We start from the raw sequence: 23,211 nt of genomic DNA on the forward strand, positions 1-23,211 counted from the left end.
TGGTCCTGGGTCAGGCGGAGGTGGGTCGGGAGGGAGTTCCAAGTCCTGGCGGCCAGGTAGGAGAAGGACCTTCCCCCTGCGGTGGCTCTTCGGATGTGGGGGACGGCGGCGAGGGTGAGGCCGGTCGATCTAAAGTGGCGTTTGGGAGCATAGAAGTTGAGGCGGCTGTTGAGGTATCCTGGGCCTTGGTTGTGTAGGGCTTTGTGTGCGTGGGTGAGGAGACGGAAGGTGATTCTCTTGTTGACCGGGAGCCAGTGCAGGTCTCTCAGGTGTCCGGAGATGTGGCTGCGACGGGGGATGTCCAGGATGAGTCGTGCTGAGGCGTTCTGGATCCGCTAAAGCCTCTTCTGGAGTTTGGTGGTGGTTCCGGCGTAGAGGGAGTTGCCGTAGTCCAGACGGCTGGTGACGAGGGCCTGGGTGACCGTCTTCCTGGTTTCGGTGGGGATCCATCGGAAGATCTGACGTAGCATGCGCAGGATGTTGAAGCACGACGAGTAGACGGCGTTGACTTGTCTGGTCATGGAGAGGGAGGAGTCCAGGATGAAGCCCAGGTTGCGTGCGTTGTCTGTAGGTTTGGGTGCGCTGCCTAGGGCGGGGGGCCACCATGAGTCGTCCCAGGCGGAGGGTGAAGATCCCAGGATGAGGACTTCTGTCTTGTCCGAGTTCAGTTTCAGGCGGCTATTCATCATCCACTTGGCTACGTCTGTCATCCCTTCGTGTAGGTTGGCTCTGGCGGTGGCGGGGTCGTTGGTGAGGGAGAGGATCAGCTGGGTGTCGTCGGCGTAGGAGATGATGTTGAGGTTGTGCTGGCGTGCGATGGCTGCGAGGGGATCATGTAGACGTTGAAGAGGGTTGGGCTGAGCGAGGAGCCTTGAGGAACGCCGCAGATGACTTCGGTGGCCTCTGATCTGAACGGGGGAAGCGGACTCTCTGTGTTCCTCCGGCGAGGAAGGAGATGATCCACTCCAGTGCCTTCTCCTGGATTCCGATGTTGCTGAGGCGCTGCACTAGGGTGCAGTGGCAGACAGTGTCGAAGGCCGCGGAGAGGTCTAGGAGGATGATGGCAGAGCGAAAAGCATAATGCTAGCTAGAATATGAGGAAGAAGTATGATGTTGTTTATTATAAAATGCTCGATTTGTGTGCAACATTTATTATGCCAGTACTTTTGGTCCACATCCATAGTCAAAATACATTGTTGTCTAATCTGCACGGTGTAGCTGGAGAAAAATGCTTTGTGATTAGCGTCCTTTTTACAACTGTAAAGTTACTACTTGTATCTTTATGGGCATATTTCAGGTCTAGATTGCTTTTTTTTAAATTATTATTGGAATCCTTGCATGATTCTCTGTGCCAAAATATTCCATAAGCCAAATAACCAACTAGTTGAGTTAATCTGAAACACCTTTAGATAGTTTATTAGTTCTGTTTAGCTGTGACTCTTCCACTATGGTGGAGGAGCATTCGTTCCCCCCACTGTCAGCAGCCGCAAAACTTGAAAATTAAAATGATAACAACACAGGTTTATAATCTTTTTATTTTTAACTCAAATGAGTCTTAGGACTGGGCCAGGTGATGACAATCTGGAGGGGGAGTGTTGGGCACTGCTGTCAGTGTGAATGTTGGTTTGGCCGGCCATCTCATGAAGGCCAAACTGATTTGCACACGGCGATGTCCCCAACCCGAACTGCATTGCTGGGTTAGAGACAGCAGGCACAGGTTCACATTATCTCTGGGAGTGTAAATCGAGGGCCCTTAGGCCAATCATGCATGAGAGCAGCATCAGGATTGGCCGCAGGGAAGTCTGCAGTGCAGCAGAAGAGCACCGAGTTGGTGATGCAGGGGGCGGAAGGTAAATGTTTTTCTTTTTTTTTCACCGTCGTCCATCATTTCCCCCCTCCACAACTCTGCCCTGAAGGGTGGGTAGTTGTAGAGGGCAGTAAGGGTAATAATAGGGTTATGGGATGGATAGTGGTATAAGGAAGGTTAGGAGTACATTTTAAAGAAAGGGGGCAGGGTGAAACAGTATTTTGCTTTCAGTAATTTATTAAATGGAAACATTGTAGACTGAAAATTATTTCCTCCCAATCCTTCAGTAAAATTGATGCAAACACATTAATAACTATACCAAATTAAAGAGTCCATTTTGTTTTTACTACAATGAAAATGCACAGGTGAAAATATGATGTCATGACAGTGGAAATAAACGTGACTAAGAACGCACGTGATAAAAGCAACTATACTACAACAGGAACATTCACATATTGCAGCAATACAGCAAAACTGACATGAGAAACACACTGTTTACTGCCTCACAGATCACAGATTTCAAGTTACAATGACTTTACAAAGAAAAACAATATTCCTAATGCTCAGGAGGCCTCTTCAATCTAACTTTACCTCACTGAACTTATTTAAACCCTTGTATCGTAACTTTGGGTTTAAAGTGTTTTTTAAAATGAAAATGAACGTAAAAATGGCAGTGCGTAACCCTTATAAGCAGATGTGCAGAGTTTATAATGCGATTTATTACCTTTGTTGAAGGAGGGTACAGTATCTTAACTCGTTTCAGGATTCACCTCTCATGAGTCAGGGCATCCCCTTGGTCAACAAAGGCAATAAACAGCATATTGCGTTTTGTGTATCTGCATATGTATTTTACTTTGCGACATAACGAGCCTTCGTTTACCAGTTTCAAATGGTATTCATTTGCTTCACTCATATGTGTCCCAATCCAAGGACTGGGATGTTCAGTGAAGGAGCATGAAGCTTAACATACCAATAAAAGCAACCGTGTTATCCACATGTGGGACACGCCTAGCTCAACAGTGTTTAAGGGACATCTTCAGCTAAACCATTTTTTATACAATGCCGAGGTATTAAATGTATACAGCGTAATTTCCTCCCGACACAATGTTCAAAACGATAAAATATTACTGATAGACTCTTACCATATTGGTTGATCTTGTGTACTCATTGTCTTCCAGATGGCACTTCCCATCATTCGGAACTACAATCCCAGCCAATTTACTGTCGAGGGCAAGATGTGACATTTGATCTGTCATTACTAGAAGGAAGCGTTTAGCCTCTTGGCGCCAGCCTATATGCCTCTAGAACAAAAGGAAACAGGAGCTAAGCAGCACTGTAAACCAACTATATCATTAATAAAAGTGCAATTAATTTCAATTGAGGAGCATGAAAGTTATTATGCTTATCTTATCACATGGATAAATATGCAACACATTTGCATATGCCTTACACATTTAGACCCCGATATCGAGTTTGCAAAACTTGGGTTTATTTACGCAGCCATTAAACACTATTAGTCCTGGTTGGGGTATTGGCCTGATGTAATTAACACTTCCTAAAATGTGTTTCCGCTATGGGAATAAGACATAACACCTGGATATAATATTTATCCCACCAAAATTCGAATATATTTTCCCCATACATTTTTACTCGATTTATGTTGCCAGAATTTTTTCTGTAAAATATATCATGGGTAAACTGTGGGACTGTGGGACTGTGGTAATTATTGCACAACTCTGAATTATATTCCCTTAGCTCTGATCAGGCCCCCAGTAAAGGAGTCAAGCCTCTCTTAGCACTACAAATCTCAGATACTCACCTTTTGTGGGTTACCGAAAGAATGAAACAGATGCATATAATATCATCAGAATCAATGCCTACACATTTGGCTTTTTAACTGGAGCTTTCCCACAAAAGAAGGACAGGAATCAATTGTAGACGGAAAAATATGTTAATCCTAAAACATTTTTCCCCTGCTTCCTTCCAATCAGCCCACATGACAAACTTGATCTAAGCACACCTACTACAAAGCGTCAGATCACACCAACCTAGACAACATGGGATTTACTGACAGAAGTTTAACACACTACTAAACGTGTTACATCTAGTGCATCCTATGGAAAACAATGCGAGTTATTTTCCATGGGAACATTTTCTCCCCCGTGAATGTGAATCATTTAGAATAGAATAGAAAAAAGATGGTCAGTATGCACTGATTGCATTTTTTAAGTTAAAGAGCTTTGAGTAATGCAAACAACAGCGTCTGGATACCCTCGTGAGTTATTAGCTGAGCTTTACAAATCCACATAACACAACAACTGTTTCTAGGACCATTTTTGTGCATGGTGAGCTCTGCGCAGGTGGTCAGAACAAGCTTCATTCAGCTGGAGCGGGTGCTGAAACCTTCATTTGTTGGCCAATGCCCAGACAAATAACTGATTCAGCAGTGCCATGAAGGTGACAGAGAATTATCGACTGTATAGCAACAATACCTTGCCATAACCCTGATTTTAGTTTTCGTATACCCTGCTGTACATGCAATACTGCCTGGCTTTTCTTCAAGTTCTGTTTGTGAGCTACCTTAACTTCTTTAATTTCGCGTTTGGACTTTTTTCTGTGCAGGCCCTTCGTTCCGTTTAATTTTATTTCCTGTATTTATTTTTCCTTGCTTGGTAGTTTATATGTTGAGACCACGTTTCACCACCTGACTTTAACTGGAAGTGAAGTGCTGGATGCGACCGAGGTGCACAATGAACGAGCTGAGTGGGGGCCCCGTGGCATGCTAAAGGCATTCCTATCTACTGAGGGAAGTATTTGCTGTCCCTATATTCTCCTGCTTTTGTTTTAAATGGCATTGCCTATAAAATGTTTAATGAGGTGTACTTGCTCCATTAACGAGTGCAAAGCAAGCAGCCATTACCCCGAAGACTTTCAATGTATTCTAGTTGCCACCTACCAAAATATGTTCAAAGCCATTAAACACAGAGATGATATTAATGGTCTGGCTTTAGCTTCTGATATTTAAAGGACTGTGCCTCATTGAAACCTCTTTCTCAAAGGTCTGTTCGTCCAATGTCGATGACATCCTAATAGATGTGCAATCAATTATAATGGTTAAAGGTCCAGTATATTGGGCTGAACACTCTGATCAAAAAGTGCTACTTTTTACTGTGGTGAAACTGAGGCACTACCGCTGGTAGAACACCCGCCTGCTGTTTGCAGGTCACAATGCTGTGGGTAGTAGCATATGAGGAACTATCAGGGAGGTCTTATGGCACTGTTTCGAGAACAATTCTAGTTCACTAGTGGAAGAAAGATTGGAGTGAGGGGTGTTCAAGGTAGTGGTCCATTGCACTTCTACAGATGCAACATGTGGTTCCCAGAGAGATACCAACATGATTATCCAGATATTAAAGGCAAAAATGAGTGAATTGGAGAAACAGTATATGACAGGCCACATACTAAGAGCTGAGTTACATATACTACGTTGCATGGTGCAACAGTTTTCAAAAAATGTAAAATGCTTTGATAGTATTTTTAGTCAGGCAATAAACAGATGCAGAGAACAACCGGTGCAACACTTCCCCACATAATTCTGAGGCATTGTATCCTCTGCCAATAAGCCTAGTAAATGGTAGGTTGCAAGTTGGGATGCGTGTTGTACTAGACCCCATCTATGACATAAAGAAACTCAGGTTCATATTTAGGTCCTGAACCTATTTTCTAAAAAGAACGGGGTGCTTCTATACCCTTGTGATTGCACAAAATGATTGCCCAGTTTCCCATCACCTCCTTGAACTCCACATCTTGGGGATAAAGGGCACACCTGGGTAGATCTCCTAAGACTCAAGAGCAATGATACAAATCACACCTTTTACGGAAATAATAATTTGCAGGTGTTTCTCGCTCCTCTCTTCAAAAATATAGGCTAATTCTGATAAAGACTGTTAGGAGTCTGGCACCATTCCTAGAGTAACTCTGATCCGCTGGGAGAGTATTGTATATAGATACCTTTAGAAATTGGGTCTCTAGTTGGCAAAGGTAATGACCATGTCCAAGTAGGTACCTCAATCCTAACATGACATAACGTGTATTTGTAAAAAGCATGTATGACCCAAGGGCATCAGGGTGCTGAATAACAGATGTTAACAGGATTTATTGATCCTTGTCCGGGTAAATCAGAAGGCTGTATGACAGAGGGACGAATGGCTAAACCGTGCATGCCTCTACTACGATGCCTAAACCAGAGAATGCATTTGAACAATGCATTCCTTTACCAAGCATTCCTTTACCATGCAGTTTCTTTGTAAAGGCATGAGTGGTATAGGGGAATGTGGTAAAGATGACACTGTATGCCACCTGCCCTTAGCACTAACGGCTACCCCAACCACCCTTGAGCTCTAAAAAGTACCTGACCCCACCCTGAGCTCTAAAATGGACACTGCTCCCTGAGCCTTTAAACCTCACACGACCCCCGAGGCCTAAAAACTACCTGACGTGCAAGCCCTAAAAACTACCCCAACCTGCCCATCAGCACTACAAACTACCCTGATGCCCCAGCCCTATCCCGACCTCCCCTTGGGCACTAAAAACGACCCTATCCCAGCCCCAAAACTACCCTGACTACCCCCGAGCACTACAAGCAACCCCGACCCCCAGCCCTAAAACAACCCCACCCCCCAGCCCTGAGAACAACCCCAAACCTTGAGCCCTAAAAAATACCTCCAAATGTTAAAAACTGCCCCCCCACAACCCGGCCCCAAGCCCCACTTACCAGTCCATGTCCTCTCCTGATCCTTCCTGTTCCTGGGCCAGCCCACCTCGGCATGTAGACTACGCACTGCCTTAAACACTCATATGCGTGGTTAAGGCATATGCGTGGTTAAGGCAAACATGGTTGCGCTTGCTTTGAAATGGCACATGTGGCACTCCTTGCTTTGTTCAGGTCGTTTCCAAAATATACACAATCTAAATTAACCTGCGCTGTCTCTCTCTGGTAGCTTGGCACAGAGCAGCCAGGTTTACCAGCGTTGAAGAATATAGAATATTTATCTGAGAAAATAAGACCAAAACAACAAAAATCCGAACAGTAGAAGTCAGATATAACCTTTTAAAGATTAAATGTGAAAACATTGCGTAGAAGTCAATGGCGCTAAAAGGTTACTTGAGATCGTACTAGCCCGGGGTAAATCGTTAGTTCAGGCCACCACAATGGAGGGCGGGCTGGTCACAGAACCCACGCAGGCACTGTTAAAAAAGTACCTTTATGGAGCTTCAAGGGCTCCCTGCATCCGTTACGATTAACGCAGTCAGATCGATGCGTTGGAGTCGAGCTTCTCAGCGATGTCTTTGGATTGTGGCTGTGTCATCATCGAACCCCTCAGTTGGGGCTTGCAACGTCGTTGAATAAGCACTGTGTCAGCGTCGCAGGGCACTGAATCGGTTCCAATCAGCGCAAAGGGGTCAATGTGTTGATTTTTGCAGAAAAAAGCTGCAGAACCCACTTCTGAGGCCTGGGACTGAAGGAGGCAGCTCAGGCAAGGGTAGGGCTAACAAATGGAAGAGTCAAGCAGCACCAGCACAGTTGCAAGAAGTCTTGTTTGTCCCTGAGTCTTCAGAAAAACGGAAGGCAAGCCAACAAGCCCTTTTTAGAATCTTGGGTTCAAGGATGTAGAGAACAGATGCAGTCATTCTCATTCCCAGGCACGAAGCAGCAGGCCCACAAAGGATAGCAGGTAGCAAAGTGGCAGTCCCTCATACAGCACAGCAATCAGCAGGCAGCAGGACAACACTGCAATGCAGTTAGCAGAATGGCAGTTCCTCCTACGGCACAGCAGCTCTTCTTCCAGGTAGAATGTCCTTGGTTCAAGTAGAGTTCTGATTTTGTGGGTTCAGGGGTCCAGTACTTATACCCAAATGTGCCTTTGAAGTGGTGGATACTTCAATGAGGCCTTTGAACATCACAGTGTCCCTGACTTTCTTGCCCTGGTTCCAGACTCACAACAGGGGGCTATGAAGCCAGCTCTACATGTTGGGGCAGGTACAGCCCTATTCAGGTGCAAGTGTCAGCTCCTCCATCCCAATCTACCGAAGGAAGGCCCTTCAGCCTTGTGATGGGCTATCAGGATGCAAATGGCACACCAAAGCTGTCACCCAAACCAGACATGTATTCAGAGACAGGTAAAGGCACAGAATGGGTAAAGAAAATGCCTACTTTCTAAAAGTGGTGGTAGTTTCAGACTTACAATGTAAAATCTAACTTCACCAAATAGGAGACACACATACATGTGGTTAATAATTTTGTACTGCTTGCCCATAAATCTGTTTGCATGAGAATTATACCAATAATTATAGTACTGTTAGAAGTCATCATATCAAACAAAATGAACATGAGGGAAACCCCAAGCATGTTTCATCCAAGGTCCCTACATTAGTCAATTGATTAGTCTAGTTCCTATCTAATATCTGTATATGTGTTCTCAGCCTCATGATTGTTATATCTGCTAAATGGTTATTAGAACACCCTAATTATTTCTGTCCCAAGCCACGTATTAATCATTGCACTAGTTATAAAGCCAGTTCTGCAGTTGGTTATCAGCAGCTTTGCATGTCCCCATTAGCAATTAGTCTTTGCCTGCTAATATCCTCACATCCATTTATACTTTTGCCTCCAAATATTCTCTACGACGAGGAAACTGAGAACTCATGTTTGATTCATTGCATCATTGTTCCATAACACTAGCAATACCTCTGTTACAGAAGTAAAGGGAAGGTAATGCAAGTTTAGCCATATTTGTTTCTAATTTGTATGAGGTAGGATGACCTAACATCTGTATTCACTACACCTAGCTGTGCATCTTTCAGAAAAAGGAAGATTTTCAGTTCTCTGTTTTATTAGAGTGACAACGTAAATTGACATCTCTGTCACTAATTTCTGAAAATAACATTGTGATCCTGACCACACTGTTTAGCATTACCATTCAGAATATTCTCTTAGACCCCAGACCTGTCTCACACACACAAGCTAAAGAGTTGGAGACAGATTTTCAAGCCTCTCGCGCCACTTTTGCTTCGCTTTTAACATGGAAAAAGTGACGCAAAGGTGGCACTAGGGGCTTGTAAATCTACCCCTTGATGCTTTCAAGGTGGCATACAATCAGGCCTGAAATATATGTATGATAATGTATTATGGAAAGAAACCCTGCCACACACCATACTTGCAGCACAAACAGCCATCCAGAGTTGTGGTCTAAGTGGTTAACTGATTCCTTCTAGAGCAAAGTATGTTATTATAGCGGGTAGGCTTTCACATTGGTATTAATAAAGGAATGTGACGAGACAACACCAGGACTACAGATGATTTTTGGCGTAGTTGTTACACTGTGAGAGCAAGAAATCTGGCATTGCTATATTGAAGACCGCTGATGGTTGCTGGGCCCGCTTGCCCCAACAAAGCAGTATAGTATTCTTGAAACACTGTGGTTGATTATACTAGTAGCCATTACTGGCAAGCCACAGAAAGTTGAAACTATTTAACAAGTGGCATGGCTTTCAAATTTGACATATGCCCAAGGGGAAAAATTAGAATCTCAGGTGACAGTAGAAGAAATTGTGGGATCAATCAATGCTCTGAGGAGGAATAAGACCTCCAAGTCTGGTGGCTTACAAAAAGAATCCTATCACACAAATTAGGTTAAATTACATGATAGCAATTAGTTAATCAAATCTAATATGTCCCATGGTCAACATATGTGGCAAGGTTCATCATACCTGGTTTCATATCACTTACTACTCTAACCAAATCTTGCTTACAAGATTCTGGGTTAAACCCTTGCAAACAAAATATGAGTTTTACTTGGTGAATTACAATTAGAACGGTTTCCCATAGGTGCATGATGGTAGCTATCCTTAGTCTACTCTTTCATATCACCTTGGAAAAGGCCAAATGAGATTTGTTACCCTTGGTAGGCTAACATAACACAAATAAGGTGTTTGATATGCTAGGCTACTTCTATGTATATGGTGTTCTCCAAAGAATGTGTTCTTTTCCTTAGTGCTCTTCAAGCAACAAAATGTGGACTCACTAGTAAGTGTGAACATGACTAGAGTCTTTCTGAGGTAGATTGGAGTGTCTTTAGACAAGAATGCCAGCTATAGTCTATTCTATTTGGCGGTGGAGCCACAGGCATGTAGAATTACAGCAAATGCTATGGGCCTGTTTATTGCCTGGACAAGCAGGAAACAACTGATTTCCACCAAGTGACTCCCCTTCCACCACCGAACACCTCCACTTCTAGATCTATATCTGCCCCAGAATGACCCTAAGTGGCACCTTTGCCTACAGACGCCCCCCCCGGACCTCGAACTTGGTTCACCTCTACCATTGCCGACTTCATTGTGCGCCACGCCAGCACCTTCATGGACTACATACACATCGAAGATCTGAACTTCCAGCTCGACAACCTCAGCGACCCCAACTCCAGCCCACTCCTGGACAATCGGTAAAAAAGGGGTTGGTAATGGACGGAGCATCTGAGCCAATCCAACACTCACACCCAGTCAAAAGATCTGGGTTTAGTCCATCACCGTTCTTTAGCCCACTCTGCCACCCAAGTTCAGACATGGCTATATGCAAATCAGTCTGACCCTTGCCTCATGGGAACAGTCCAGCCCGAACTGCCAAGCCATGCCTTCCCCACTCCTGGACAATGTCTCCAACATCGGACTGAAACAGCTCGTCACCACCCCTACCGACGAGGCAGAACACACCCTCGACCCCATCTTCGCAGGAGGGAACAACATCTGCTTCAGCCACACCACGCAGCCCCTCTGGATGGATCATCACTGCGTACACTTTTCTTTCATCAATGCCACTGCTCCGAAACCCACTTCAAGCCCACTGCGAATGAACTGGAGCAAGGTCACAGAGGAGCACCTCAACTCCACCCTCAATCACGATCCCCCTCCTGCCTCGACCAAAGCCAACTCTGCTGCCAAAGAACTACACCAGTGGATCACCAACTGCACAGACAAGCTCGCCCCCCTCCGCAACCCCAACACACAGCGACCCATGAAGGCCTCCTGGTTCACCACCAACCTCCAAGAATCCAGACGCACCTGCAGATGTATTGAAAAACAAGGGAGGGACAGGAAAACCACAGAAAACCAGACCACCCACAAAAAGGCCATGACAGAATCTGGAACAAAATCCTTGCCAACTCCAGCAACTCAAAGGAATTGTTGAGCATCAGCCAACATTTCACCAAACTCCCCAGTGAAGCCATGGACATCACACCCTCCCAGGACCTCTGAAAGAAGCTCGGCTCCTACTCCCATCTGAAAATCAAGGCCCTCTACAACACCTTCAGCGAACAAACTCCAGACACCACTCCGTCCTCCAGCAACGACAGCCAGCTTACCATCAACGCCTTGCCCATGGACAACCAACCTACCATCACCTCCTGGACCCCAGCCACCACTGAAGATATCCCCATGAACATGAAGAGCACTCAGGAGCCCCCACGGACACCTGCCCACAGCACATCTTCCACAGAGCCGCCGCCGGCATAGCACCCGAGCTACGATGCATTATCAATGCCACCTTCAAATCCGGCACATTCCCTGACAGCTGGAAATGCGCAGAAGTCAAGTCCCTCCTCAAGAAACCCTTTGCAGTCCCGACGGACCTGAACATCTACCGACCCATCTCTCTCGTTCCCTTCGCAGCCAAAGTGCCAAAGTCACCGAAAAGATAGTCAACGCCCAGCTGACAAACTTCATCGAAGAGAATGCCATCCTCAACCCTTCCCAATTCGGATTCTGCAGCAACCACAGCACTGAGATCTAACTCCTCGCCGCCACAGATGACATCTGCATGATCCTCGACCAAAGCCACACTGTGGCCCTCATCCTTCTAGACGTCTCAGTAGCCTTTAACACCGTCTCCCACCGCACTCTCACAGCCAGACTCCACGACGTCGGCATACAGGGAACCACCCTTGACTGGCTCTGCTCCTTCGTCGCTGGCAGAAACCAACAGATAAGACTCCTGCCCTTCCTCTCCGAACCCACAGAGATCAACTGCAGAGTACCCCAAGATTGTAGCTCAGTCCCACACTCTTAAACATCTACACAGCCCCCCTCACTGCTATTGTCAGATAGCATGGACTCAGCATAGTATCCTACGCCGACAACACCCAGCTCATCCTCTCCCTCACAAAGGAACCCAATGCCACCAGGCCCAGCATCGAGGAAGGAATGAAAGACGTTGCATCCTGGATGAGCAGAAGCTGTCTGAAGCTCAGCTCAGAGAAGACAGAAGTCCTCATCCTCGGACCCACCCCCTCAGCTTGGGACAACACCTATTTGCCCACCGTGCTTGCTAACCCCAATGGACCACACCCAGAACCTCGGCATCATACTTGACTTCTCCCTCACCATGTCCCATCAGATCAACGCCATTGCCTCCACCTGCCTTAACACCCTCTGTATGCTTCGCAAGATCTTCAAATGGATCCCTCAGAATCTAGAAAGACCGTCGCCCATTCACCATAACAAGCAGACTGGAGTACACAAACTCCAGACAATCCAGAACACCACGGCCGGACACGTCCTCAGTATCCCACGACATGATCACATCACCCAACACCTGTGAGACCTCCACTGGCTTCCCTTCGAGAAGAGGGTAACTTCCAAGCTTCTCACTCACGCCTACAAATTCCTCCACCACACTGAACCCAAATACCTCAACAAAAGAATCTCGTACCCAAGAGAAACCTCTGTTCTGCCGACCTCACCCTAGCAGAAACCCAGCGCATCCGCAGAACCAGAGCAGGTGGAAGAGCCTTCTCCAACATTGCAGCAAAGGCCTGGACGAGCCCCCAGTCAACATCATATGTGCCACCACTCTGCACACTTTCAGGATGAGCCTAAAGAACTGACTCTTCGGCTAACACGGAGCTGCACCCCCAGTGCCTTGAGACCCTCATGGGTGAGTAGTGTGCTTCACAATTGCCTGATTGACTGATTTCCCTCTATGCTTGTGCTATTCTACTAAATGTGAAGGAGTAAACAGAGGGTCTCATCATGCGCTGCAAGGTGAATGATTTCAAGTTATGTCATGTCATGTTAGGTTATATGGATATGCAAAGTGTGACTAATTACCTAATACTTTATCCAGGCACTGGAGCAGGCATGAAGGTCGTCTGCAAGGTCTTAGTTGAAGAGTCGGGACTTCAACTGTCTGCGGAATTCCATAAGTGAGGAGGAGGCTACCCTTAGTTGTAGTGGGAGGTGTTCTGTGTTTGAGTGCAAGGTATGAGAAGGCGGGCCCTCCTGTACTGCTTCAGCAGATGCAGGGTGTGTGTGCATGTGAGTGCGAGCGAGAGAGAGAGAGAGGTACAGAGTGTCAGTGTCTGGAGGGCTATTGTAAGTGGAGGCCGGATTTGAGGTATGCTGGTTCAATATTGTACAGTATGTGTATGTGTGTGTGAGGAGTTTGAATTGGCAGCATTTGTGTATTGGCAGCTAGTGTAAATATCTGAGATGAGGTGTGACGTGGGTACACCGGGGGAGGTCCAGGATGAGTCTGGTGGCATTGAACTGGATGGTCTGCAGACAGTGGAGGAGGTGGTTGGGGATTCTGGCATAGAGTGTGTTGGTGTAGTCAAGTCTGCTGGTGATTTTGACTTGAGTGAAGGTACATCTGGTGCTCTTGGGAATCCATCTGAAGATTTTTTTAAGGATGCATAGTATGTGGAAGCATCAGCAGCTGCCCACATTCAATTTAGCAACCACGTTGAGCCTGTCATCTAATATGATTCCCACGTTGCGTGCAGAGTTGGTGAGTGATGGTGTAGGACCTAGCTCTGATGACCATCAGTTGCAGTCCCAGGGGGAGTTTTTGTTCCTAAACATCAGCACATCAGTTCTATCTGTGTTGAATTTCAGGCACTTGCTTTTCCTCCATTCTGGTATGTGGATCATGCATTTGGTATTGTTGGATCTGGTCGTGGAGGATTTGTCTGACATGGACAGGATGAGGTGGGTGTCATCTGTGTAGCAGATGATAGAGATTCTGTGGGATTTGATAACATCTGTGTTTAGTTTTATCTAAATATTGAACATGGTGGGGCTGAGGGGTAATCCTTGAAGGACTCCGCAAATCAGGTCCTTGGGTTCCGATTTAGGAAGGAGTCTGATCTGCTGTGTTCTCTTTGTGAGGAAGGTGCATATCCATTCAAAGACAGTACCTTGGATGCCTGTGTCATGTTGTTTGATGAGGCTGGAGTGAGACACAGGGTAGAATGCTGCTTGCTGAGATGTCCAGTAGTAAGAGGGCAGCAGTTTTTCTTCGGTCTAGCAGGGTGCAGATTTCATCTGTGGGGGCTATAAGTGCTGTATCTGTGCTATGATTGCCGCAGAATCCAGATTGGGAGTGGTTGAGAAGATTTGGGGATCTGGGTGGTTCGTGAGTTGTTGTGTGATTGCTTTCTCTATCACCTTTCCTCAGTACAGTGGTCGGGAGATGGGTCAGAAGCTGCTAAGTTAATTTGGGTCAGCCAATGTTATTTTTGGGAGGGTGTTACAGCAACATGCTTTTACTCCTCTGGGAAGGTTGCAGCCTCAATGGAGGAGTAGGTAATTCGGGTGACGAATTTAATGATCATGGGCCCTCCTAGGTTGCAATTATGATGTGGACAAGGGTCTGTGGGGGCTCTGGAGTGGATGGTTGATATGATTAAGGTGGTTTGGTTGCTTTGAAAGTTGCTGTCGACCTTCTCAATTTTTTTGTTGCAGTAACTTGAAGGACTGTTGCACTGTTCCTCGTAAGGTGTGATGGATTTGGTTGAGGTTTCTGGGGTGGGGAATTCTTTGATGATGGCATAAATCTCTCTGCTGCTGTTGGAACTGGCTGCAATACTATCTGTGAGAGCTCTTTTCTTCGTAACTCTCAGGCGGTGGTAGCAGTGTCTGAGGGAGGCTTTGTAGACTGATCTCACCTCAGCGTCATGGTTGGCTCTCTACTTCCTCTCCAGCAGCTGCAAAGTCTATTGGAGTGCAGGAGTTCTTTTGTGTACCAAGAGGCCTGGCTATTGGTTCTGCAATGTTTGTGGGTTTTGATGGGTGCAAGGACATTGGAGCAGTTGAAGATCCATTGGTTTAAGTTGGCGATGTCTGCAGCTAGTTCATTGGTGGTGTTGGGTTGGTTTTCTTTAAGATTGTAACGCCGATCAGTTTCCATTATTCTTCTCCAGTTCCAGATGGGTTGGTTGGTGTTGAGAAGATTACATCTAAGGTGTGTCCTGCATTGTGAGTAGGGTCTGTGACAAGCTTGGCAGTCCTATGTTGTGTAGACTCTCGAGGAGGTCGGTGGAGGAGTGGTCAGAGGGGTCTTCAAAGTGGACGATGAAGTTGCCAAGAAGAAGGAAGTTTGGGGAGTTTATGGTGAAGTAAACTTGAACAAAGAATGTTTCTTACCTGTGCATTTCCCTATGGTTGCTGAACCGATAGATCATTCACTTCAGTCTGGGCAAAACAAATCTGGAGTGCCAAAATATACTTGGATGAGGGGTTGAGTGCGCTACTGGGGTGTAGGCACATCTCTGTTGTTGGGCACACTCATGTGGTTCTTTGTGCTGAACAACACAATAGATTCCGTGAAAGTTCAATCAAAGTTCCAAATAGTAAGGTTTGTAGAGTTTATTTAAAGATTTTCATTGTGACATATTTTATGCTTTCTTGATGTGAATCATCACTCGACATAAAGTTGAAAAAGGCTCCAATGCATTTCGGACTGAAAAGTCCTTTCTCAAGGAGCGCTGCAACAAAGAACACAAAATGACCCAAATCAATGATTATGTACAGAATACAAATGCGTAAACTTAACAGTGTTACATTAGAGTGTGGGAGGGTCAACCACATGCATCCTTAAAAACACAGTAACATAAAGACTTCAAGAGTGTTGGACAGTGTCGGAAAATTGGAAGGACGTGCTGAAGGATTGAGAACAACCGTGCGGGAAAAGTGAGGGTAGGTCGTGAGGACGGGTGGCAGCGTGCCGTTTAGTACGGAATCAGGATTTTTAAGGATGCATGTGGTTGACCCTCCCACACTCTAATGTAACACTGTTAAGTTTACGCATTTGTATTCTGTACATAATCATTGATTTGGGTCATTTTGTGTTCTTTGTTGCAGCGCTCCTTGAGAAAGGACTTTTCAGTCCGAAATGCATTGGAGCCTTTTTCAACTTTATGTCGAGTGATGATTCACATCAAGAAAGCATAAAATATGTCACAATGAAAATCTTTAAATAAACTCTACAAACCTTACTATTTGGAACTTTGATTGAACTTTCACGGAATCTATTATGTTGTTCAGCACAAAGAACCACATGAGTGTGCCCAACAACAGGGATGCGCCTACACCCCAGTAGCGCACTCAACCCCTCAACTATTCAGGACGCACTCGAACAGTTGCGTCACCTGTAGGAGCACCTTTAACCTTTTCAAATTACTCTAGACTTAACCAATTCCTTAAAATCTACGCAGTGCGCCACGCCTACATTTTCTAAAATATACTTGGATGACATGCAGAATGATGCTTCAACCTGAACAGGATTGGGGAAGTCCTTATAGGCTCTTTGGTATTTTGGCTTTAGTGCCCTCTTTCAATGATGGTCATATTTATGTTAACTAAAATGTTAATGTTTCACTCCTTTCTGTATTGTTCATTTGCAGTAGAGCACTGAGGGATACCTGGACAACAGCTCCAAACGCAGAGCTCCCCGCATTTGCAAAAATTAGACACTATGAATATTGTGCTATGTTATAAACATGTGGTTTACTCATACAGTAGAACCTTTTGAATCAGATGAACTATGCACATTCCAAAGTGTAATGGAAGCTTTCAGCGACCCATTATGCCGTATTGTAAGCAAGGACCAGTCAGCTTGGAATCCTGTAAACATGGAATTTCAAACTCTCTGTGTTTTACATATCCTACGAAATTTGGAATATTGAATCACAACTATTAATCAATTTTACTTGACCTTTTTAGAGATGCATGATATAAACTCGCACAGCAACAAGCAATTGTTTTGATGAAATAGAGAGAAAATTATTGTAGATGGGGTGAGAGAGTGTTTCAAAGTTTAATGACAACTTAAATTACATAACTTTCGATTCGATGCAGTTATTTAAACTGTTCTTAATGGACTCAGTAAGTTTCCAGACGACATATGGTGAGATGGAGACCAGGTTCCCTAGATGTCATTGGATACACACTGACTTTACTCAGAAGCTTTGACTTGTCACACTGTGGAATTATTCCAGGGGCAGGTGACTATTTTACTGAATGGAATTAATAGGAGAACACATGGGAACAAAACCGAACCTTATTCGTTAATCTTAAATCCACAAAAATATGTAATTGTTTCGTAGAAGTGGCTCTTTTGGTTGCCAATTGGATATTCTTGTCTATATGAAACTTAAAACAAGGGTACTATGCTTAGGGGGTGGCTAGTTAATGTCCAAAACTAGGGGCCTGATTTAGATCTTAGGACTTTGTCACTGCCCCGCACTTAGTTCAATTCTTTGCGCGCAGGTAAATTAGTATAAAGTGGTCATTGCAGTATTGGCTTTCTGATTGTTCAATTGATTTAGATCTTGGCAGACCGTTTACTCCATCAAAACGGTGACAGATATCCTGTCTACCGAAAAATAAATTCCATTTTATCCAATAGGATTTATATCTTGTGGCCGATGGGATATCCGTCAAAGTTGTGACGAAGTAATCCATCCGCGAAGATCTAAATCAGGCCCTAGGACTGCAATGAAATGGATGGCACTGAAAGTCAGCCACACAATGGTGCTGATGGCTCTTAAAACACCCAAGAGTGCATTTTTCCTTAAAGTACTCAAACATTTGATACAAATGAAACTGTGTATAGTGGATGTACTAAGGAGGGATATATGAGCGGGTTCTTTTGAGTGTATCCTGGTCTGATACTAATCACTACCGGTGAACCAGAATGAACCTGATGAATGGAACCTATTACAAATGTTAAAATTAATAGAAATGTTGAAAAAGGCAAATCTTTTTTTACCTCCAAGTTCCTCTTCTTAGATGTGTGCCCGTCTAGTAAATTTAAAAGTAACAGGAGCCAGTCCTCAAAAAGTTCCAACTCTCTGGACGTTTGCGTAGAATGAAATCTTACAGAAAATTGAAACTTATTACAGTATGCAGGTGGAAAGGTGAGTAATGCAATAACTAAGGACCTCATTTAAAGTGTGTCAGAGCGGGGAATTGGTATAAGTTGACAGTGCTCTTGACCGCCAAACTTGCAGTTCCCCACTCTATATAGAGTCAGGGGAAGCACTCTATTTATGGAGGTAGACTTACACTAGCTCTACCAGCATTAACCTTTGACCTGATGGTTTTTTTGGAACCTGTCTGTAGGTCAAGATCATGGTCACCCCACCATATTTACTGCAGAGTGATCTTCACTCATTTTCTTACCTGGGACTGCCAAGAGGGGCATTCCAGTCGTCTGGGGTTAGGGGAAAGGATTAATGGCTCCAATGCACAGAGAAAATGCTCACTGCATGTTTGGTTCCAGTGTTTTTCAATCCACAAAGTTCCACTGTTGGAGTTTGTTTCTTGAAAATAAAAAAAGAGACCTCCACAAGGCAGATAAGGATATCTACACATGCTAAGTGGACCCGATGGTTCAAAAAGACAAATAACCTCTGTGTGTGGCATTCCTCCAATTACCTCTTGTAGAAAGTGTCAAACCCCCGGACCTTAAATCTAAGGGATAGGTAAACAGTAAACATAAACTGGATGATTAACCAGAGAATGGCACATTAATCCAGCCAAATATTGGAGAGACAAATTACTCAAAAACCTCCAGCATGGCAATCTGATCGCCAGAGTCTCCGACTCACCAGTTGGTTCTCTGTGTCCTGGTCTTGGACCCGGTGGAGAGCCAGGTAAATAAAAAGACAGGGCCACAAACTAACACCTTTTTAGGTCCTGACTAAGGACTCCAAAAATCATAACTCTCCCATAAAGAAAATCATGATCAAGGCAAAATCAAGTCAACAGCCCTCCTTTCATTCAAACACAAAGCACATTTATGCAACCACAAATCATGTTGCATGTTGAGGGAGATACCCACAGACATAAACACATATATGCCTGACTCGTCTATGGCAATAGGCACTGTGATATCCTTAAGGCTACTTTCAAACTGCAGTACCAAGGATTGCAGCACTGGTGCACGAGTGCTTGGGTTGTGAAGAACGCTTCTTTTACAGCCTGATGTACTATTGAACAATTTAAATCCACATCTATGGAACGTGTGTATATAGGCACACGTTCAATGTATTCAAAATTACCAATCAAGAAAACAGGGTTGCATCTGCATTACCTCAAACTGGTAAATAATGTTTCGCAACTTGTTTTCAGCAGCTCTTCACATTGGGAGTATACACGTTATACAACACTGCAATAAGTTAAAAGGTGTCAACTAGACTTTAATGTCAATAGGCAGGTGACACAGGCTATCCATGAATGTGTATTTTAAATAAAATCCAAAAAGAGAAATGTTATAAATGTATAAACTTTTGCTTAGCTACAGTAATAAAGTGTACCTACCTTGACCTTAATAGGAGGAAAAATCCAATTACGGTATGCCCATACACAAAGCATAATAGAGAAAAATATAGCATTGTCTCTCTCCTCAACAATCTCCATACTGTTCGTGCCACACCCCTGGATCATAGCAATTAGTATCGCAGGCTGTTATTTTTAGTAATGATATCCAAACCAATATAACAGCAATTAATTAAGGACTTTCATAAATGTGGTATTCAGAGTAGAAAAGGTTTAAGGAACTAAAAATACAGTACACCAAACCGTCTATAGACACCACAACAACAAAACATTTCAGAAATTGCATTATTACATCTAAACAAGGCATTCTACTAAGCATAATGCCTAGATTCGGAACACATTACTGTTCCTTTTTGGATGACTACAGAATAAATGGTTGTATGTGTTTGATTTGGCCTAGAGTTTGGGGCAGCTTCACCACTCGTTTCTGCATTAAGGAAGGTTTCTCACCTATATCAGATTCGTGTGATGCTTCAAGACAAAGAACTTCATGGTGAAAAAAATAATTTTCAAGGATATTCGAGAAGTTCCCTGTTGTAAATAGTATCAATATTCAACTCGAAACCACCCTCTCCAGCAGTGAATAGTTTCTCGAAACTGTTAACCCATAGATTTGCGATCAGAACCTAATTGTATTGATACACTCCTTTAATATCCCTTCGCATGTGAGACTGCTATGTGTAGGGCCGTTGCTGGAACCCTTAGAGGACACTGGAATCGCCATGGACAATCTAAAGATTTGACGTGACGTCCTATCCTAACACTTCTGATATATTGTTCTAGAAAGCAGTCTCTGCCCCGAAGATGTACAAAACATGAAAAGGAACATAGAGGGAGGAGAAAACAGTAAGTAATGGCAAATAAACAAGCAGCAAAGTTACAAGAACCTGGATAACGAGCATCACTTTTAAGGTCTTAACAACAGAGGTGTTTTTGAATGGTCTGTCACCAAACCTTCTTACCTGACACACTGCTGCCTGCAGCATTGCATCAAATGTCCCTTCAGGTGCATCAATGTTTGCCGAAAGCTTTTGTTTGCCGACTGCACTTTTGAAGTCTGCAACATTGTCAGTCAAAGGAAGCACATGAATGAAACCATGAGGACGCATACAATCACGCCAATAGTCGCTGCACAAAATAAGAAAAATATCTCTGCATAACTTTCTTCTAAAGTTGTACAACAAATAACATCCTGTAAATTTACTTCAGTACTACACGTTTATCTCTAAAATGGCATTGTTTTCTTTGAACATGAAAAGTGAAAGTATGATGGACAAGCATCTTAATGTATAAAGTGGACATAAAGTGAAGATGACAGATTATTTACAAGTAATGAGAAATGAACCTTTTCCCAGTCTTTCCAGGCATATTCTTTTTATTCCACATAACTGGCTTTTTAAGTTTTAGCAGTTTGAACCTGCCACACAGTCCCTAACCACAAGTAACTTTCACTAACACATGAAATTCTTTCTGTTTATTTCCTTTACATATTTAATATTTTTATATGCCTCTTAAGAATTCAGCACAAGCTGCTTAACAATCAAATTCTAAATGTGAGACTGCAGAAAGCATTTTAATACTCACATTTGGAGCACATCTGTGAAATGGGCAGTGGAACAGCAAAGTAACATTCCAGACCAGCCCTAGACATTTACAGTGGAAACTGACCCCAGTTCTGGAAATTAAATGCTAAATATAACACTCTATGAGCTAGCTAGGATCACTATGTTGCATAACCATTAACTATGCCAACACATATTAAGAGAGGTGTAAAATGGACTATGTGCGACGTCCAAGTGAGGCTGCAGCCAGTGTGTACATTGTTAAACCTATGCCTAGATTAAAAGAGGCACAGTTTGGAAATGGTTAGTTATATCAATCCCATGTCAAGTAAAATATTAAAGAAAATAAACATATTTATCAATATGGATTCAATCACGACTTTGATAAGGATGCAATGTTTCTGCGCTTTAAGGAACCTTCTTATCCTGGTAGCCTCAACTCTAGTCTTACAGTTGAGATCCAATGGCTGAACAGTTGCCTAGTTTCTTCCCTAGGTATTCCCCTCCGGGGAGATGTCCTACACACAAGCCTTTCTGACAATCTGTTTTTACAGCTGTTTTTTAAAAGAGGCTCCTGAAACTTTGCTTTAAAATAAAGTAGAGTTATAAAATTAGGGAGGCCAATCCTCCTTGGTATGAAACAATGTTGGCCAATAAAGGAGTGTGTTTCAGCTTTGATTCATGAGAGGCAAGAGGAGAGTTAGGAGAAGCACAGTTGGAAATCTAGACGAAATTTAGTTCTACCATTTTGTTCACCTCACTTTCTCATATTAGATTTTGGATTATGTCAGTAACTGGTTATTTGTAATGCTTGCAAATAACGCTTGGTACAACTGCGCTGTAGACATAGGTTAAATAATCAAATTAATAAAAGTACATGTGCAAAGGATGAGTGAGCACTATACAGTGAGGTTCCGTGACAATTGTAAGTGGTGTTTTCGACTCGCACGAATATGGTCGAGTCTGGTATCTACGAACCGCAAATGACGAGTTTAGTAAGTGTGCGGAGTTTCGCTGTGCTAACTTAAACCGTTCATTTGTTACGTGGGTTTTCCATCTGTACCCACGGGTTCCATCTTAGATACGGCATCCATTTTGTCTCTTGCCCTCAAGTAGCCAGCGAACGGACGTTGTCCGCTTCGCGACCCTGGGGCTCCCAAGATATTTGCGGAAGACACATGTCCTTTGTAAGTGTCTTTATGATGAGGGGGATGATACTGTAAGGCAGATGGCCCCGCTCGAGGCTCATCTCGCCGTGCCGGTTTATTGTCTCAGCCGTGCATCTCATTAGGCACGTCCCTTTGATGCCTGTAGTTCGTGTTTCCCGATACCGCCCCTTTTACACCCTTTTCCAATCTCCCCACTGTTTCCATCTTCCTCTGCACCTGTCCTTGTTCCTTTTTCGATCTGTTTTACTGCTGATTGGAATGTACTAATGGTGGGAAGATGGGTTTTTACAGTTGGGAACCGCCAAATGTTTCCACACTTCTGTTCCGGACCTTATGAGTATCAAAGTGACCAAAGCGACCCCTCTCGGGGATAATTGTGGGAACCGGGTTGTAAACCTTTGTGTGCTATGTAAACCTAGGGGAGAATTCTGTATAAAAGAAGCGATCCACAGACCCAATTTGAAGCAGTCTCCCCGAACTACACTCGTTGTACTTCCTGTGACTTCTGTGTTTCCCTGCAGTAAATAAACCTTGAATCTTTGACGCCGAAGGAAGTGTCCCGTGTCTCTGTCATTCGTACGCCGGAGCAGGTTACCCACGAAGGTTTCAGGTGTTGTCCCCTGGCGCCGCTGGGTCTTAAAGAACCCAGTCCTTCAGTTGGCGCCCAATGTGGGGCTGCATCAGTGGTACCGGTCCAAGCCCGACGATCGTGAGGAACTTCGTGTGAAATCTCCGAGGGAAGGTGCACTCCGCTTCATCGATCCTGTTGTCGAAACAAGTGGCCCGAAGACTTTCCCCGCGAAGATTCCCGCCTCCTGACGGCTGCGACGGACTGCTGCCCTGACTGTAGACCTGTTTTGGCGCCTGGCGTAGACCTTGGTAGAGCGAGACGACTGACGGGCCTTCCTGGTGACGCCATCGATCTTTGAGTTAAGTATTTGTGGGTCGGTCCCAGAGTTCTTGGTTGTGGTTGCTTAGTGGTTGCATGGTTCCATTG

At 44.2% G+C, this 23,211-nt stretch overlaps 1 protein-coding gene across 1 annotated transcript in view; it reads right to left on the reverse strand.

The window, feature by feature from the left end:
* The window catches only part of ITGB8 (integrin subunit beta 8), a 269,162-nt gene that overhangs the window by 108,086 nt on the left and 137,865 nt on the right, over positions 1-23,211 (reverse strand). The window contains exons 5-6 of the mRNA XM_086941884.1: positions 20,446-20,611; positions 2,950-3,108 (exon numbers count right to left, since the gene is read on the reverse strand). Coding sequence (XP_086798010.1) covers positions 2,950-3,108; positions 20,446-20,611 — 325 coding nt within the window. The remainder of the gene's footprint in view (positions 1-2,949; positions 3,109-20,445; positions 20,612-23,211) is intronic.

Source organism: Lissotriton vulgaris, chromosome 10 (assembly GCF_964263255.1).
Source record: "Lissotriton vulgaris chromosome 10, aLisVul1.2, whole genome shotgun sequence".
Classification (NCBI taxonomy): domain Eukaryota; kingdom Metazoa; phylum Chordata; class Amphibia; order Caudata; family Salamandridae; genus Lissotriton; species Lissotriton vulgaris.